This window comes from Falco biarmicus, chromosome 9 (genome assembly GCF_023638135.1).
Source record: "Falco biarmicus isolate bFalBia1 chromosome 9, bFalBia1.pri, whole genome shotgun sequence".
NCBI lineage: Eukaryota > Metazoa > Chordata > Aves > Falconiformes > Falconidae > Falco > Falco biarmicus.
Window position 1 is genome coordinate 51,640,282 of NC_079296.1, and position 20,701 is coordinate 51,660,982.

At 41.3% G+C, this 20,701-nt stretch overlaps 1 protein-coding gene across 1 annotated transcript in view; it reads right to left on the reverse strand.

The window, feature by feature from the left end:
• The window catches only part of CPXM2 (carboxypeptidase X, M14 family member 2), a 79,210-nt gene that overhangs the window by 26,510 nt on the left and 31,999 nt on the right, over positions 1-20,701 (reverse strand). The window contains exons 3-5 of the mRNA XM_056351975.1: positions 18,761-18,900; positions 4,429-4,513; positions 3,739-3,889 (exon numbers count right to left, since the gene is read on the reverse strand). Coding sequence (XP_056207950.1) covers positions 3,739-3,889; positions 4,429-4,513; positions 18,761-18,900 — 376 coding nt within the window. The remainder of the gene's footprint in view (positions 1-3,738; positions 3,890-4,428; positions 4,514-18,760; positions 18,901-20,701) is intronic.

Consider the following 20,701-nt stretch of genomic DNA (forward strand, 5'->3'; position numbering starts at 1 on the left):
TTTCCTTAGATTTGAAAAAGAACAGGCAAGGAAAGTACATCCATCCCTCTGAGGCAACTGCAAAAGATTGTGTGTGTCAGTCTGCATTTATGTAAATACCAACAGTTTTGGAAGCCGGGAAGGGAATTAAATGCTGCTGCTTTTGTCCCCTTTTTTTCCCAGTAAGAAATGGCAGCACTGATCCTCTCCTATAGGTAGGATTTTCTGGCAGCTTTCCTCCACAGCTAAACATTTTTTCCTTGGTGAAACAGCAAATCACTTCTGTTCCCTGAAAGATCGTATTGACATAGTTGGATAACACAGCTTTTTTTTTTTTTTTTTTTTTTTTTTTGTAGAGCTACTGTAATAGTCTAGAAAAGATTGTTTGTCAAAACTAGCCTACAATACACAAAAATGTTATGAATAATAGATAAGCATTTAAGTGATACAAATTACAGTCATCTTATCTAATACCACTTATATAATTGGTAATTTCTCTGTTCCAATTATCTAAATAATGCTTTCTCACGGTTTGTCCAACTTTTAGTGCACGTAGCATATGCAGCAGGTTTTATTAACAGAGCACTAACAACAGGAATGAGTCCTAGCTGCCTCGAACCATTTCCATCACATTCTGCCAGTGCTAACAGGCTTTTCTGGAATATTAACATCTTATTCAGATTTCTTCTTTATCTGGTATTCCTTTCTTACCCTCCCTCGTGAGCCTCGTGATGGAAAGCTGATATAGAGTACAGACTGAATGCAAATTCTTAACTTATTCATGGTTTAATAAAGACATGAAACCGAACATTACAAGTTTAAAAGACATGCAAAGAAGTTCAGTCATGAAAAATTACATACTTTCCTTCTATCTCCCCTTTTGTCCTGGAGTATTTCCCTACGCCCCATCTGCCCATGCATTGTCATTGCCTCAGGAGGACAGGGTGCGTGGATGCTCTAAAACATGACCAAACTGCTCCTCCAGACAACTTGATCTCTTGTATGTACACACTCAGGGTGCAAATATAATCAAAACCACAGTGGGTTTTCAAGGAAACTGAGCATCACATAGTTTCTTTTATGGGTCTTCAGAAAGGATATAGATGTGTGAACTGACAGATCCCTACCTCCTGATTTTGATGAATTTAGGAGACTTGCTCAGTTTTACTTAGGAGGAAACTCGGTCAGAAAAGAACCTTGGTTTCTAGTCGCACAGTCAATCGGTGTACTAGAGCAGTGCTATCAAAGATGCTGGAGCCACGGCCAAACCAGTTGGTTACCTAACTTGGATATGAATAAGATGATGCCAATAAAGGGTAAGGAATCCAGTTAGAGGGAACTGCAAAAAATAAGTCATGTCCTACAGGAAGAAAACGTGCATGAAAGGGCCTCAGCAACCTGAGGAACAGCTTTGTTTTGAGAGCCTTGCGTGCAATGAATAAAATGAACTAGAAGAAAGAAATGTCAGTTCTTTATGAGCTAAAAAGACGGGTCAGCAGCTTATCAAAACCTATTAGTTCTTTCAGTCCAATTACATTTTGAATAAACACACCCCATTCCCATTGTGTTTCTCAATGAATACTTCTGGTATTTTCTTCCAGGAATAAACTGAGTCAGTCACTGCAGGCAATTAACTCAATAAATGATTATCAGGAAGAAGCACTGATGCTGTTTCTATGTTAACCCAAGACGTGCAAGAAGCTGTAACAGCTCTCGTTGCAGCAGTGGTGGAAGTGCAAATAAAGTTCTTACCTTGGTAGCACCTTCACCTGCTGATACAGCCCCCTGAAGCTGAAGGGTGACAAATGCTAACACCACAAAGCAGAATTTGGCCCTGTATGGGTGTATACCCAGTAAGAATCTAGTGTAACTGCTGCACTTAATAAAAATCACCTTTCCAAATACCAACATTTTTGCTCCTCCCTCTTTAAGTATAGTTTTGTGGAATACAAAAAGATTGTGAGAATTTACCTTCAAATTGCTTTCCAAAATGGTTTGAGTGTCAGCTCTGTTACTCCCTGGAGACCTCTATGCATGTCCTGCATGACAGTGAAGTCATGGTGCTGAAGAAAGCTACGCTTTTCCTTCAGCCTCACACCCTGTGTTATAGAAACCAGATCCTCTGCAAACCCACACAGGAATTTGGGATAGATCACTGCTCTCCCACAGCCCACCAGTCCTTTCAAGAGCCATGGGGAAATATTGGCTCTGGAATTGTCCCTCCAGGGTAAAAGGTACAATGGGAAACAAGCAACCCACAGAGCCGAATTTTTCTAGATCCACAGTTGAAAGAAATCAGAATCCTACTGAAAACATGAATATTTACATACAGAGGACACCCTTGGTCAGTGCCATTCAGGTGCAGGATGTATTTGTCACCCACGGAAAAGCAGTTGTCCAAGTGCTGCTGGCGTTCCCTGCTTCATGGTAACACACCTACAGGCTAAGCTTCATGACACTTGCCCCATGCTTCTCTTTGTCAGAGAGTTGTCCCTTCCACGCCCCAGACTGGTGTTGGGTTGGGGTTTTTTTTGGTTGGTTGCTTGGTTTTTTATTCCATGAGTATTTAAACATCTAAAAGACAAAAATCAGGCTACCTCTGCTTGTCATGTGAAGACCCTACATCAACAGTGGAATTGGAGGCAGCAAGTCTCCGAACAGCAGCAGGAACAGTTAAAGCAGTAAGGATAGGCTCTGGAAAGGCAGCGCTTTTTCTGGCTCTAGTATTTCTGAAAATACTATTCATAGCCCCCTGCAAAAAAAAGAAAGAGCTATCCCCAAGATGCCAGAATTTACAATCAATGAGAGTGAAAAAAAGAAAAAAAAGCAGATGAGAGATGTGAAATGAGTACTGGGCAACTTAGAAAAGGTTTGAACAAACAGTTTTGCAACTATTTATATATACATACATACACATATGAAGGCACAAATCTACCATGAGACTATTTACGATGTTCTTAACAGAAACATGGCTTTGCCATAATCTGCAGTACTGAATGCCGAACGTTTGGGGATTTTTGTTTTTTTGGTTTTCTTTTTAACTGGCCTGTATAAGATTTCATTTTGTACACTCTGTTTGGCAAAACCCTAATTGTGTTTCACACTCAAAAGAGAAACAGCCAACACTGGAGGCTTGTGCTAAACATCAGGTTGTGTCTCTTCCACAAGCTTTACCAAGGGTAGGACCATTCACCTTCACCTGAGACTTACCAGGGATCATGATGGCTTTGATAACTCTTGAAACTGGCTAGAAATTATGTACATGCCCAACTCCCCTCCTCCCCCCTACAAGATAAGCACTAGTTCAGTCACAGTATTTGCCTTCAAATTAATTCAGGGAAGTCCTATGGCCTGTACAATGAAATAAAAAAAAAATATTTAAACATCAGACTACATAATCATAAGAAGCTTAAGACATCTGCAAGTGACTGTCCCAATACCTAATCCTGTTCCCTCCCCAGTGCATGTGCACTCAGTAAGATTAATTGCATTTCAGCCCAAATAACAGAGAAAATCTTGTTAGATCGTCCACGCAATCTGGTTTTATTAATAAAGCTATAATAATACTATGAGGTCGCATTTGAAGAGTTATCTTGATGCTGTCAATGTATCTAAATAGATGCATTTGGGGTTGTTTTTTTTTGCATAACTCTCACTAAAGACAGGTATTACATCAAAAGCAAAGATATCCAAAGGAAATAAAATTTCTGAGTCTTGGCACAAGCAGCCATGTTAACATCAATTGAGAAAGACTCTTACCTGGCAAAGGACACCCTAAGATTTCCAGCCTCATACAGATGCTACCTTCTTCAAACCAGGACCGAGGGTTTATACGGATATAACGTGCAACCAGCGGCACCGGCAACATATTGAGAACTGGGATCTCTTTCTCACTGTTTCCTTCAAAAATCTATGCAGGCCAAACATATGAAAATGGCAAGATCAGTTCTTCAAAAAGTCTCCTAGCACTTTTGGTAATAGAGACAAATACAGTCACCTGGTACAGCCCCAGGCTGATGGTGGCTCAGGCCAGAACTGCTCTGCAAATAGCGCAGTCTCCCCATGTCCCTCAGAGAGGGGCAAAGGAGCTGGAGCTCCACACCCTCTCTCTGGCAATAGACACCTCACAGGCATGAGATGTCCTCAGGGATTAGCAGACTGCTGCTAACCTTTGCACAGGCCATGCAACAAGAAACATCTCTCATCATGGACAAAGACTACTGCCAGGGTGGCGTTCACATCCATAGGCAGACACGTGCAGATCTGTCATACAGGGTGTTGCAGGTCCCTCTCTGTATTACATGATTCACTCTTAAAATTAGTGGGACTACTGAGAAAGGTGGCCTTGTAGTCTTACACTGGCTAATCTGGCAAATCAAAACTGCACGAGGACAGCCCCCGCTTTTCCATCTCTGCCTTTCTTCATAAAACGTGTTTTGTGATACTCACCACATCTCCAGATTCATTTCTGACAGCAGTCCATGCATGACTGTCATTGCTCACCAATACTCTGTAAGAGGTCACCCAGTTACTCCTTGAAAAAGACAAAGAGTAACTAAGTTATTTTTTCATAACTTAGAAAGACTGCAAATTGTGTTTAGTGTAATAAAGCTTGTAAGACTGCTAGCAATGGAAATCCCACTTGGCAAAGTCACGTCAACACTTGGCTGAAAAAGTGACATGCAAATCTAGATTCAACAGATAATTTAAAAAGCCTAGCACACAGAAGCAAAAAAAAAAACCCACCAAGGTAACACTCTGGGATTTCAGGAGGTGAGGGATTACTGCTCTCCTTTTCTTTTATACGCAGAGTTTGGGATAAATGGCTTATCTAGAACCGATGCACCAGTGTTCAAAAATCTTACCTTTTCAGCTACAGAACATTTATTATTTCTGCTGCTGTTATCAGAGAGGATGGAAAAAAGTAATAAATCCTCTAGGATGAAAAGTCCGTGAATTTCAACCAGAAAAATTTCCATTTCTTCCAATACAAGAATGACTGGAGTTTGCAGTCATTCCTGTATTTATTAGCAACAGATAGGAACAAAGAGACAATTCTGCCTCTGCACAGCAGGGTCCTATTGATCACAGCACTAGTGCGCTACTACAATATCCAGATCAATCTTTGGTAGGCTGATCTTTCTAGCGGTCTGTTATCTGATTTACAGCAAAATCCCCTGTAATCTACAAAAGCCAAATCTTCATTTGTACTTGAACTATGCCTTGTCTGTATTCAGCTAAAAGAAGAGTATAAGGAGAAATAAAATGCTGTTTCCTATGTTCTGAGTGGAGTCAAAGCAACGTAGCTTTTACACTGGACATTCCCATTGTAATGTGTATACAGGTATGGAGAAGGTAATGCCCTGACTCTCCTCTCATATTTAAAAAGGGCAGAAGAATTGATTTTTTTCCCCTAATACCTTCCTGGTTTCAATAGGTAGTGACATGGAGGAGAGTTTTGGCTTAGAGGCGTGTTTGTACCGTAAAGTCAGTCCAGGATGATTAAATTTTATATTCATGCATATAAACAGATTGTGCATAACCAGTAGTCCTCTAGAGCAGTTGTTGAGCGCAGTTTCCCAGCTAAGCCACACAGTCACATTGCTGGAAGTGAAACCAGGGCGAGGAAAGCTCTTGGGACTGGGGAGAACGGGGAATTTGGGCAGTTATGGGAAGAGCATCAGAGCACATGGATCAGAGATCAGGGAGTACCTGGAAGGACAGAGACACCTGTCAGAGCTGAGAGAGGGGAGATGCAGATGAGCTGTGAGGCAGAAATTGTTCCCCGTGAGGGCGGCGAGGCGCTGGCCCAGGCTGCCCAGAGCAGCTGTGGGTGCCCCATCCCTGGCAGTGCTCAAGGCCAGGCTGGATGGGGCTGGGAGCAGCCTGGGCTGGGGGGAGGGGGCCCTGCCCGGGGCACGGGGTGGGACTGGGTGGGCTTTGAGGTCCCTTCCAACCTGAACCATTCTATGATTCTATGACCTGAGAAAAACTTCTCTTTGTACTGCACCCATACAAAGACAACTTTGCTTTTCTTTCTTTTAAAACCAACAAATAATATTAGCAAACTACCCATAACTGCACACATTGACTCCACTAGGCTTATATTGAAGGGACAAACTAGCCCTTCTGTGTTCACTGAAAGAGAGTCAGGCCAGGGTGAAGACCAAAAAAGGGGCAGGGGCAGAACAAGAGCAAACTCATAGCCACAAGATCTGCACAAGTTCGCCCAGCTTCATCACGTACACAGTTGTGACCTTCAGATAATGCCTAAATCAATGCATGGCAGCATAAAATTTATAACCTTTGACTTCCATCTACTATTTCATTTTCTCAGTAACAGTGGTCCTACTCACACAAAAGATTCAAACGGATGCCCAGACTTAGAATGACACCTCAATCCAAAGATTTAGGTGTTTAGTAAGATTTAGAAAAGCACTTATGTATGTAGTATAGTCATACCCTCAGAAGTCAAAGATGTCATGAGATTTTGAAAAAAAATGACTGAACAAATCCAGCTGGTTTACAGATGAAACCAGTCCTTTGCAAATTTTCACCCAGCCTTCTTCACTGAATAGATTTTGCCATTCACGTTAGTTTGAGTGGAAAAAAACAGGACTAGTTTTATTATCTTATTGAAAAGTTGAATACATCTATCACTCACAGTGTACACACTACTACATCATGTGTTAAACAACTTTAACAAGTTAGAAGTACTCTGAAAGTACTAATTGTCTGCCTGTCAGTGGCAGATCTCCTGGGGTAGGGATTAACTGGAAATCTGTGAAGTTCCATGCTGGCATCTCAGGTCTTCATGTGTGGAAGATAACCATGACTTCAGCATGCTATGTAAGTTTCTACTAACTCTTGTAAAGATCTTTACTTTCTTCCCTCAGCTTCTCTGTGACCATAAGTTGAAGGCAGGTGGATTTACTTCTAACAAAAATGGAAATTACGAATTTTGAAAATGGCCAAGATCAAACTCCAGGAAGCAGAAAAATAGCTTTTTCTGACTGAAAAAATCCCCCAAGCTTGAGAGCCAAACTCATGGGTTTGAATAAGGGTGGTGGCAGTGCACATATCCAGTGCACGTAAAATGGTGGTGAGTACTTTGTTGTTTGTTTTGTGGGTTGGTTGTTAGGGGGCATTTGTTGGTTTGGGTTTTTTTTTTTAATATTCTTGGCCATTTTTCAAAATTAGATTAAATGACTAAAAGAGGCCATGTCACAAACCAAATAGCTTCATTGCTTTGGAAATTTTACAGACTTTTTTCGCTTCAACTGCACAAACAAGATTAGTAGGGCAAACATAATACTTCCTTATTCATTACTCTACACCTGGAAAAAAATTAAAACGGGATATCATGGTCACACGAAAACAAGAAAACATTGAACACTCTTCATAATTGATAGTTTTATAAGAAAATCATGGCTCATATAGAAAGTTTTAAAAAGAACTCGCGTGTTTTACTGGCATGAGAAAATGCTGCTGTTGCACTAGTATTTCCAAGACAGAACTTTTATTTACCATATTTTAATTTTCTCACTCTCTACAGTTGCAACGGTTCAAGCTTCTCCCAAGGGAAAATGTATACTAGTCAGTCGTAAACATTTTCCCTCTTGAGTGGCAACAAGTAACATGCTTTCCAGAGGCAGGCTGCCAATTAAAATATAAATGGGACTACATCCAGTCTTGCACATTTTCAGTATAGAAGGCCTACAGAGGGTCGTGGGACAAAATAAATAGGCGTAATTATTAGGTTGCACACTGCATCCTATTAACTGTGCTTGCCTGTAAGGAATAAGCATCCAGTTTTCATTTGTTGAGGTACAGAATAAAACTGTCACAGGAGAACAGATCCTTCTCCCACCAGCACTAAATGCAAAACTGCCTCTAGGGTCTTCAGGTTCCCTGCCCCGCCCCGCCCCCTTTTTTTTTTCCCAATGTCATAAGAAAAACAGCTCTTGCCAATAGTAAGAAGGCTGCTGTAAATTCAGATTCCCCTCAAAAATGGCATCTTCTGCATTAAAGTCTTATTTTCCGTGGTGGGGAAGGGGAACTCTGCATGTATTCATGTGTTCTGAGTATCTGGAAAGCTAGCAGAAGCTAACACACAGGACTTCTAACCAGGCATCTGAGTATCTTTAAATCCCAGATATTTCTACAGATACAGACCAGCAGAAGAACATTCAACATACTAAATCTTCTCAGAGGCTGCAGGTTTTCTACACATGCCTGGCACAGGAGGTCTGATGCTTCTAGGAAGCAGATGGATGTGTGGCACATGCTCGAATCAGGAGCCAGCCTGTTTACAGTAAGCACGGTGCTTCCTAGAACTGAAGAGTTTAATACATACACGGTGCTCATGTTGCTCACGTAGACACAGAAATTGCAAGCTTTTGGGGAGATCCATCACAGAAACATGACAGCTAAAGCACAGTCTTGTGCTAAAAGAAGTATTGGAGAATGTCATCTGTGTTGTTACCTGATGACAAGAAGATCCATCTCATTGGGTTTGGGATTTGCAGACATTAATTTCTGCAGCGCGTCACATCAAATCCTTTCAGGGCCCATCAGCACTGAACAATAAAGCTATCTAAGGAGAGCTGAAAGAAAGCCTAAAGCGTTCCGGTACTTTGGGTGTCCCTACCGTTTTTTTAGAGAAGCTTTCTTGAATTCACGCTACAAAATCTCCCTGGACCTACTATTATATTCCTCAGGCAAAAATACAGATAGTTGTTGGTTTTGTAGAGTCAAGGAGACATCATGCGTGGAAAGCCCTATGCCAGCATTCAGAGAAAAGCGTGCTAATTATGGAGCTCTTTCTTGGCAGGAGGCTAGGCAATACCAGCGTTATTGCGTGACAGTACCTCTAAAAGTATTTGAGGTTACCTCTAGTTCATCATGCTCTAGCACAAAGTGCTACTTACATGACTGCCTCACAGATTTCATCAATGCTAGAAAAGGATCACGAGACACAGATTTGACAGGAATCATTTGGATTCAGGTGCTTCCCATCAAGAATCCTTTGCAAAATTTATGCCAGCCTTATCTTTTCAGGAGGAACCTATGTGAAAAATCTCAGCATCTATTGCCAACATTAATTAATTCACTTCACAGAAAGTAAATGCAAAAATCAAACTATGATCCCAATTCACTTAATGTGGTGGGTTTTTTTTAAAAAAAAATATTATTAAGTAGTTGGGTTTTATCTGAAACGCATTAGCTTTAGACAAGGCTTATTTAAACATCTTCAATTTTAAATTCAGGTTTTTTGTGATCCATGGAAGTGTTCAGCTTGTCCATTTCCATCCAAAAAAAGACAAGCCCGGGGATTAAGTGACTTACCCAGGGACAGAGAGGAAACCTGAATCAAAGCAGAGAATTAGAAACAGATCGCCTACAGCCTTGGCAGGTCCTGTCCAGCACATCAGCTTTTCCTTATCTAACCACATCATCAGGCAACTGAGCATAGGGAAAGGCATCATGACAGAACCAGAACAACAAAATGTCTTTCTGCCTGGACATCCCCAACATAAGTTGTTTACTTTTCTGTATGTGTGTTAGACACAGACGATTCCCAGCTCAGCACAACACAGGGTGAGCACTAAATGAGAAGCAGTGGAGGGACGCAAGGCTTTTGGCTGCCCAGCCTCAGCAGGTGAGTGCATCAGCTGACACTTCTCACTCTTTAGGTACGGCTTTATTTTGTTTGAACAGCATCTGCTCTATGTAATACTTTAAGGGCAAGCTTCTCAACTATGGAAAGCTGAATAAGCAACAAGTGAAATAAATCTGATACTCTTCTCCTAGGCTCTAAGGATGCTTTTCCACATCACTAAAACCCCACATGAATTGAGATAAATGAGGAAGGTTGGCATGTGCCTGTCAGCAGAAGCTTAAGCCCACAGTGGCAGAGATGCTGGGGATGAGACTAACAGACATTGGCAGAGGTCGTGTTAGCAACATCTACAATGGACCTGGCTCCAGCTGACCATATTATTCTTCTGTTGTCATGATAATCTGATTTATCTCCATTACAGAACCCTAAAATTAATAGAAAATAGAACCAGACAGGCACATAGACGTGCATCCTCCAATAATATATAAACTGATACTCCAAAATACTTGAAAGAGCAGAATATCTATACTAAAATTATGTTAGGCAAACCTTCAATAGTACTCATGCAACAGAATCAGCATGCTGGCAATTAAATGGTTTCTGCTTGAAAAAGTAATTTGTAGTCTCATGCAATTAAATGTAAAACCATTAATATTAATATTCTATAATAATATTTATGCTGATAAAATTTTAAATCATCCACCGCTCAACAGTTTCAAAAACAAGCCAAGTCAAAAAATGCTTTACGCTAACCACAGGTAGCCCAGCAAGTTTTACAAACTAATTAAAATAAATATGATTTAGAGATGGAGTTTGACTAGCAAGCAAGGGTATTTTTTTTAATAATTGAAATCTTTGAATGTTTAATTTTTAAAATTGCTTCTAGCTGACTGAAATGAATATACTGCTGTGAAATCCAGCTCTTCGGAGGCCCTATGAAGAAAGGCCCAGGGCCAGAACTTCATTTGCTCAGAATGAATTAAGTACAGATTTTTCAAACATCTCTGCTCAGTGAGGAGAAGCTGGGGTTGCAAATGCATTTCCCATCCAACAGCTGCCACTTACAGCCAGGTTTTTACAAGATTTTAGTCTCTGACTTTCCAACCTTTCCCAAAAATCCAGTGCCAGCTGTGGGTGTTTCCTTTTGCTGTTGTGTGGTCAGATAGGAACACCTGAAGGTGCCAGGTCTCCTGCGTGGGGTCAAAGACATCCTCTGCCCCAAAGATGTTATGGCCCTAACACTGTCATTTTGGGCCACTCTTTGCCAAGACATGTGCCTGTGTCTGAAATTCTTCCTGCACCAGACTTTCCCCTTTCATATCTTCTATATCTGCTGAAGACGACCAAGCTAGGATTCCTTTTTCTCCTAAACCTCTTCGTGACATTTTAAATTTTCCATTCTTTTTTTGTGTTTATTACACCTTTGCAAATCAGTCATGTATTTGAAAAGTCTGAACTATATAGGCACTGCCTCACTATGTCTTCTTGTCTCCTTCCCATGAATATTAAAGCAATGGGAAATGAAAAGCTCTGTCAGTAACCAGCAAATCCTGCCATTTGCGTGCACAGCTGTGGGTGTATTTTAAGTCATGCTGAAGGGCCTCACATCTACCAAGCGCACACAAAGATACAGCCAAGTGCTACTTGATGCACGCCAAAGGGATGCTGACTTGGGAGGGCTGTGCAGGGCACGGGCAGAGGGGAGAAGAGCAGCTGCCTGATGTCCCTTAAGTAACCTCCCCCACAACCATTCCCATTGCAATGACTCAAAATGCACATGGAAAATATACAAATCAAGGCTGTGATTAATAATTGTGAGTAATCTGCTGTAGCAAATGCCTGTTTTCATTTGATGCATCCCTCTCCTAAAGGCTTCAGCTCACTTGATTTCAAACTACCCATTGTGGTCCCTTCCATGGAGGTTAAAAAGCTTTCCTTCCTCTCCTGAACATCCCCAGCAAGCCTTGCAAGAACCTGCAAAGCAGGTTCTCTTCACACACCACCACTCTTCCACAGTGCCAAGCAGTGGTTCGTCCTTCTCCTGGGGATGTCTGTGACCTGCTCCCTCCCAGCGCTGCACAGAGAGTCACCAGGTCCTTTGGCAAGAGCTGTAACTGGAGCGAGAGCACCATGACAAATCATACCCACAATAGAACATCATCAGTTTAGACATTTTTGTCAAACTTGTGAAAGTATGAATACATTTCTGGGTGTGCTGTCAGAACTCCACCTACATGGGATCATCTGAGCTGGTCACAAACCCAGGAACAGATGGCGAGCGGTCATCAGCAGTGATGAACGTGGTACCAAAATCCTGTGTAGATGACAAGAATCGAGGAGGAAGATTAACATGGCACAGGGATTGAAGTTAAGCAAATAGATGGAGAGCACTGGAGGCTGAAGCTGCAAAAGGCAGACTCAGTGTTGCAACCACTGAAAGCCCGTGAGATGGCTCTACCAAGTCAGAGTTAATGGAAAAATATAACTTATTAAGAAAACCAATCACAACCCCCAGTATAATATGTAACTAGTGACATTAATATGCCATGGGAGCTTTTTCAACACTGAATTCAGGTTGTTTTATAAGTCAGATCGATATAGTTGATATGATTTCAGTGGATTTGGAACAATTCACTGCACGAGAGGCTGACTTTGGGGAAGCTGTAATGATCTCTGCAGTCCTGTCACCCAGGCACCAGTTAAATGTACCGTAACAATTCAAGTCAGGACACAGCAGCTGTTTTTTTTAGCACAGAATTTGGATAAAACATGGAGACATTTTGATTGAATTTGCTGCAGTTTCATCAGGGTGTATTTTCTCAGCCTCTGTGTGGGGGCAGGAGGTACTGCTTTGAAAGTCAGCACCAAGTATGTCTGTTGTCCTTGGGAGCTGGACAGGATCAACAGTTTATTCCACTATGCTTTCAAAAGCAGCATTGCGCCATTGTTGTATTTTGCTCCTTCTTCATGTGTAGAGTGCAAAATCATTCCCTTGGGTATCTGCAGAAACGACTTTAAACACCTATGAGTAACCACTACACTGTCCTAAATGCTAATACAATTACACCAAAAGGATTATCACTGCTCTTTAAACTGTTATTATTAGAATAATGAAGGTGCTGATGTGATTATCTCTTCATGAAGCTGATCTTACTACTGAGACCATGGTCTTAATACCATGAATGACTGATAAACTGCGGAGGAAGAAAAGTTTTTTACCCTCTTGCAAGCAACAAAGTTCACCACCTTGCAATCCTCACATACAGATTGTCCATGAAAGTGAATCTCAGTTCCTGAGGAATTGTCAGTAAGTGCAGCAATAATTAAAATTTGGGGCAACACATCCATTTTGTGACTAAAGAAACAGCAGCATGCTGTACCACCAAAATTAGAAGCAAGTAAACTGCACTGACCTAAATTTATCCTCTATCTCTGGAAGGTACCCAGCTTGCTATGGACCTACAATGCCCCAAGGGCAGTTTGTCAAAAGGTATGCTGGGGGATCATGAAGAGCTACACCTCATACAGAAGGCTGAAGATGAGGATGTACTATAAAAAATTGCAAAAATATCCCCCCCAATTCAATTATAAATACCTTGTCTTTAGCAAAAGCATGATCACACACAGAATCAGATCTGCTGGATATTTATTATTTGTTATCCCTACAGAGTAGTACAAGGAAATCAAACAAGTGACACAGTAGGGAATGCGTAATGGTGGCTACGCTAGCTTCTGGTTAAAATAGCTTCAACAGTGATGAAAAAGAGTGACCAGTTTAAAAGTATGTCAGTTTAGAAGCAAGCAATATGTGTAAGTAATTGTAATTATTCCTTCCAGCTAACACCACCAATGATTTATCATCTCCTCCAACCAACTAACTTTTTGAGTGCTGTTGCAGGTTTACCAGGTGTATGGACTAACCCCTACCCAAATCAGACTTTGAAAATTGCTCACACACACCCACCCACCAACCCACATTTTTTTTCTGAAAGATTAGTATCTTGCATAAAAATTTTTAAAATCTTAAAACCTTTCAGGAAAATATTGAAGAAAACATACTTGAGAAGGAAGTCTATTTTGATTTTTTTTCCTAAAAATTTCAGAATTTTGCTTTGGAATTTGAGCATTCTGCACAGATTATTTAATCCATGCTTTTTCTTATTGTTGTCATTTTATTATTTCATAATGTGCAGTGATAGTGCATAATTTAACATGGTTGAAAAGTTAATTTTAAGAAAATGCATCAAGTTACAAATCCATCTCACTCAAACATTGCAACCTCTTCTAAAAGTCAAAACATCCTCTCTGCTGAAACAGTCTGAAGCTTTATATTACAGTCGGTATACACTCTCTCTCTGTTTAGACGTGGGTTTTCTCTTGACAAGAAAGGTGGTGCTGAATTATCAAAAGATTGTTTGGGTTGTGGGAAACATGTTTTTTAGATTTTTGCCAAACTGCTGAGAGTGATAAATATTTTCTTTCCCTCTGTCAAGAGAGTGCATATTTTAAACTATCACATCATTGTTTTAAATATGTGGCATGATTCCACACTGATGCTTCCCGTGTCCCACTCAACAGCTCCGAACAGTTGTTTAAAGATACTTAGTTCATAAAACTGAAAGAGTTATTGGCAGCAATGTAAGGAATTACATACTGTATTTCTCCCCCAAATATTCAGCCATACACCCTCTTGTAGGCCAGCTATGGCATCATTCACCTCTCAGAGGAGGATGTCACATGCCTTCCTTAAAGGTCACATCACTCACAACTTTCCCTAGCCTGAGAAGGCAAACAAAGCAGTTCTGCAGAGAGGCATCAGCAATGGCCGGCTATCGACTGCTGGATATCCATAGTGAAACTGTGCGCTCACTGCCCAGAGACTCCCAGCTCCAGATGTTCTCGGTCTGTACAGAGGAACTAGTATTCTTCCCACTCCTGAGGTGTTAGCTTTTATTCATATCAATCAACACTTGCGGCACTCCTGAGTTTTGGATATCTTTAGTGTAAACACCAAAAAGAAGTGCTGGTTCTTGCAGGTGGGCACCACTTTATCTGTGAAATTCGGTATATTCTGGATCGTCTAAGCAGAGTTTGCCATTTACAATGGTAAAAAGAGCGCTTTGCCTTGATTTCAGGTTTCCTGAGAATGACCAAGGTGCCCGAGCAGCAACAACCCTCAAGGCTGTGTCCTTGCTTTGACTGGTAAAAGGAAAGACTCCTCAAATCCAGGAGTTTTTGATTCAGAGCCTGTTTTTGCTCGTTACAGGAGGAAACAAGTAAAGCAGAAAGATTTGATTCCACGTGACTATCATGGAATTCACAGCAGGTGGTCTGAGCGCAAAACTTGACTCAAAAATCTTTTTCCTTAAAAAGGAAACAATTAAACAATCCAAGTATCCATCACTAGCCAAGCACAGCTTCCTCCTTTCTCTAGGCAGGTCCCCCCCTGCTTTCAAGAGCTGTTTCTACACCTTGGCCTCCCCTCCTCGAGGCTCAGACGCACGAGCCCTGGGTGGGCAGGTAGAGCCCCAGCCCCAGGGGAAGTTCAGCTGGGAACCAGCACCTTTCCAGTTGGTATGGGGAGAGGGATAACTGAGGCCAAGCCGCTCCTGCCAACATCCAGAAAGTGACCACCCCACGCATTTGTGTTCTTTGCATTGTGTCAAGTACATCCTTCAATTCATCATTGTCTACAAAGCTCCAAAACCCCAGAAAGCAAGGCTGGATGTGAATAAACTGTCTCTGGGTGAAGTGGGCCATCAGCAAAACCAGACTGCTGTGGCCGGTGCTGCTATAAAGGAGTAAAGGTTTGCTCCCACCACCAGTATACTAGCTCTGGCTACAGCATCAGTCACACAAGCAGAATCCAAGACCAGACTGCTAACAACTCAAACATTGCAGCTCTGCAGTGAGGGGCAGTTATTTGATGCAGGATTCAGTGGGTTGTCCTTGCCTGCCCTCCCTTGTCATTTCACACATCCTCATCAGGTCAGCAGCAGGAAGCTAAAGGGATTAGGACAGGTGCAAATCTGATGCAGGCAGAAGCTCAGAGAGGACTTCCAGTTAAATACGTTTTTCCACTTTAACAAAGTTTCTTGTTCAATACAAAGAGGGAGAAAAAAAAGGGTTGCTTTTCCAATTCTTTATCACTATCACATAATAGCACTGCTGAACCTAGCATATATCCGGGTGTCTAAATTATTTTATTTTTTTTTTTTAATATAATGCTGGGAAAGTCTCCAAGGCTTAAATAAAAGTTTTACTTTGGCTCTCAAGCTTGGCAGGCTTTTGATTCTAATACAACACAGATCAGAGGGGTGTTTTTTGGCTCTTCTACCTGAAATAATCTTATTCTTCAACATGTTTCTATTAGTTATGAAGCCGTATATTCTTGTCACATAAGCTCATGAAGTTGGAAAGGTGCCTCAGGTAACAGCGTGGCATCTTTTTGTACAGACTTTCACATCATAAACAGTCCTTTTTGATACCAACACAGCCAGCAGCGAAGCATAAGAGAAGGAATCTAATGAGTCCCCTTCACTTCTAGTGCCCGTTACAGCAAAATGGTCACAGAAGAACCTGCCCGCTCCCACAGAAGTCCTACCAGCCTGTTTCTCCTGGACTGGCTTACAAAAGCCAGTTCATTGCATGCAACCTCCGTGACTACAGCCAGATCATTGTCCACAAAATTTGCTGTGACTACCAAAGCTTCCACCATTGCCTCTGAACCCCACCCAAAGGCAACTTCTGCTCCAAGCTCAGGGTCTCTACTGTTGTCTAAATTCAGGTCCCCTTTGTGTCACTCTTCCCCAACACCAGGATTCATGTTTTCTTCCTTTTTCTTTCACCTTCTTGTCTGCTGGAAGGAATTGGGGTAGAAAGTCACACTGAGATCACCTTTCAGATGCAACAACATGACTAATCCAGAAAGCAGCATCTGCCATCCTCCTGGTTATGATGTTCTCAGGTGCCGATACTATGGAAACCCCAAGACACCGCTCTTGGCTCAGATGAGGGATACATACCTCAGTCAAAGCTCTTTTGAAAGCATGAGCATCTTTGGTACCTTGGGGAGCACCAAGTTATTTTAAAAATTGAGGGACTTACAGATGCAGAAGCAGAGCACAGAAACGTCAGCTACACTGGTTTTATCTGTTCAAGCTGATGAGGGGAGAGAGAAAATGAGGTGGATCTCCAGGGAAGCAAGTCCCACAGACAAGACTGTATCAAAAGACACCAAGAGAGATGGAGGCTATCACACCTGGACAAAGAAAGCCACCTCCATGGCAGTCTCTTGTGAGCAAGATGGAGATAGGCAAGGAGGTCACCCCCTGCCTGGAGCTATTTGTCCCCACTCCCCTGCCCTCTCCATGGGGCAGAGCTCAGTGTTACAGGGCATGTTTTTCCGGAGACAGTAGCCTGCCCCACAGTGCAGCTGGTCCAGCTGAAACCATCTTTGCTCCTATAAGGCAGAAATGTGCCTGTTTCTCCACAAATCCGAGTAACAACCCAGGAGGAGACTGGACCTGCTCCCCCAGCACCAGCTCTGCTCTTCCTGCAGACCTTCAGGGTTCTGCCCACCAACTCTTCAAGAGGGCAAAAGCAAGATTCAGTAATTTAAAAACCAACCAAAAAAAATTGACTGTGAATACCAACTATAAATAGAGCATCAAGTCCTGCTGTAAACTCGCAGCAGAGCTGAACTAAAAATAGCAATATGACAAGACAAAGCCGTGCAGCACTAGTGTTGATAGGAACAGCAATGTCAAGAGTATGACAGAAGAATAAGACTTTGCTACAGTAATTATCTACCTAACACAGAACAATGTGGAATAAGTATAGAAACCTTATTGCCGAAAAGGCTCCTACTCCCACAGCAACATTAAAAGAAATAAAATTAAAAAAGCAGAAAATTAAACTATAGAAGGAAAAAAAACCACCTCTTCTTTTTTCTTAGGTATGGCGGTATTTTTCTGGTTTGCCTTTTATCATATTGCACATTCATTTTCTTAAGTGAGAGAGCTGACCAGAATGGATCTAAGGCTGTGCATCTCTTGCATAATTGGTCAAAAGGTCTAGCGGCGCAAGTGGGGTTATTTGCTCACATAATGCAGTGAGACTCAACCAGAAATTAAGAGACTGAACAAACACTGTAAAGATCAGGAAAAAAAAAAAGAAGCCCTCGCCTCCAGTTCCCATTTATGCCAGGTGATTGCTTATTCCTTATATACAATTCTCATCTCATTCACACTGGCTGTACTACAGAGCCGTCTGGGCACCTACATACAGAAGCAGGTCACACACGAGTATATGCACACAAGTCTGTGCAAAACAGTTATTTCCCCGTGCCACAGACTAGTTCTGTAACACAGGCAGTAACCAGAAAGCTCACAAATGCTTTCAGCGTTGGAGCGGGCAGCACTATCACACCAAAGCTGGGTTCCTGGGCGATACGTGGCTGGATTGCCTCTTCAAACTGATGCAGCAAGGCAACCAACGGCAACTCGCTCATGGCAAGCACTCCTTCCTAAAAGCTTTTTAAGCAAGCAGGCTGAAACTCCATGGAACCTTCCCAGCATCCATACACACAGCACAGCACGCCTGCTACCAAACACTGCAGTCCTGCTCAACGCATACTGCGTGGGTTTTGGTTATAATATAGATTCCTCTTCAGAACAACAAAAAAAAAGTATGATATAAAATTTGTTTTAACTGCTCATTTAAAAATTATGTTGTTTTGCAATTTTACCAATTATTTGGTGATTGCCTGTTTATTGGGAAATACCAAAGATGAGCGGTTATTTTAAACTAATTTCTAAAAAAAACCTGCTATCTAAATTAAACATGTTAAATACTGGAAAAGAATGAGGAAGTTTAAGACAAGCAAATTTGACAAGGTGAGTATAAAGTCATATAATCTGAGAGAATCACACCTATTGCTTTGCCAGATGTAGATACTAACTATAGAAGTTTACTATCCTTAAACTTGTATTTTATGCCATATATAATCATTTAGCCTTCTATTGTTCCTCCATTCAATCATTTGATGTTGCACAGCATTTCCATTATTTTTTCCTTAAAGGACCAAAACACAATACAACATGAATTCCTTGGTCTGAAAGCTCAGAATCTCATGGAGAAAAGTAAGCATGTACTTACGACCAGAGAGAGTTTCTTCCCTGTGTGATGACTCCAGTGAATTTTGTTAGCCTTCGAGCATCTACTTCAATCCACTGATATGGGTCATTTCTTCCTGCACACCAAGCCCCATCATAAAAATCATTTTCGTTAACACCTGCCTGAAAAGAAGGCAAAACTGTCTTCATAAATCAGAACCAAGAAACTGAAGGTCTTTCATGAGGGGGAAAAAAATAATAAAAAAAGAACACATGAAGTCATCATTCATTCCATTTACCCCTTTGGCACCAGTTTAAGACCCCTGAGACTGTCATTATCAACAGCTATATGGAGTGACCAAATTATTTCCTTACTCAAAGCGAGAAGGGAAGCTTTGCAAAGTCCCTTTAAAAACTAAGAACCATTACATATAAATTTAAGTTAGAGTTAGAAAACATAAACAGAGCTTCAGTTCATTCCACCTGTCTGTGGCTATGGCCTGATAGAGCCTTCATCCAGAACAAATAATCCATGTGGTCTTCAGAGTTATGAAAGTCCTAAAAGCCAGCTCCAAACCCATGTAAATAACGGTCATCACTAGAGCATCTTTGTTCCCCGGAAGCAGCAGAGGACAGTATAGGGTGTATGGAAATAACAACACTATTTCCCACCAATTTTCAGTCCCAGAATTATTAATTTTCATCACTAGGGTGTCAAAGGTTAAAAATTCAGGAATCTCAAGCTGCACTCCAACTTGTATAGCAACATATATCCCGCTTTATGCTGGGAAAAACACCACAAACAACCTTCTCAACATTTTCAGAGAAATAGCTGCAAGGTATTTTGAGTAAGCTGTATTGCAAATACATCTGAAATAGCATTTAAAGTAACATAGCATCTGAGGTCTTTAGATATTTATCTTATTACTAAAGCCCAGGAAATATTTGGCACCATGCTGGCTACTGTCATAGAGAGCACAGAAGTTTTTCCATATGGTCCTCCAAGGCTACATGTATTTTTATGAGCTTTCATCTGTGTTTATGTGGATTTGTCATTGTCATCTGTGCAATTCCAAGAACGGATATCGTTAAACATTTCCCAAAAATAAATGAAGAGTCTGGAAAGCTGTGTAAGTTCATATTAGAGATGGATTTTAAAGCTCTGGTATACAGCTACTGCCTGTTAGTGGTATATTTTCAGTTAGTGCTTGTGTATATGTAAAACATAAATGAAATACCCAAGAACATGACTGTCAATTAAATTTCCCAAATTATCCTTCAGTGTCCCACTGAGCAGCATTAACAGATATTACAGTCATAGCTGGGTTGCAATGGCAGAGATTGACAGGTCTGTCTATGTCCATTTTTACAGACCATTTCCACCAAAACGGCCATTGGGTGGGTCTAACATGAGGAGAAGAGGCAGCTGTTAATCCCTTTTCCCAATGTGAGCCTGGTGCCATCTGAAAAAGAAGTGCTGCAAATCATAGCCACAGATTCCTAAAACTTCTCATTTTCTCAGGTATTCAAATCTGAGGTAGGGCAGCTTAAAAATGACTTGTTTGCCTCTACCGAAATTTCATTAAGCCAACTACTTCTATGTATTAACTCTGATATTTTAAAGTGAAGGTTGTATAAAAGCCAAAGTATAAGATAAATAAAAAACCTATTAACAATAGAAGATAAATTCTTCAAGGAGAACCGAATAATGGGAAAACATAAGAATATAAAGATAATCACTGACCTGAGTTATAAGCTTTTTCAAGAAAAAGTTTCAATGCATTTTAAAATAAGATGGAATTTGAAGTAGCCTTAGGCTTTACACCCAGTGCTTGCCAGGAAGCGTTAAGATCTGCAGAGCACCTTGAACCAGCACCAGGCTAATCCCTTTCACACTGATGAAATTCCACCACTGTCCACAGAGCGAGTACCCCAATGCTCTCATTGCTCAGCTGGGTCCCTTGGTCCTCAGGCAGGCTGAGGA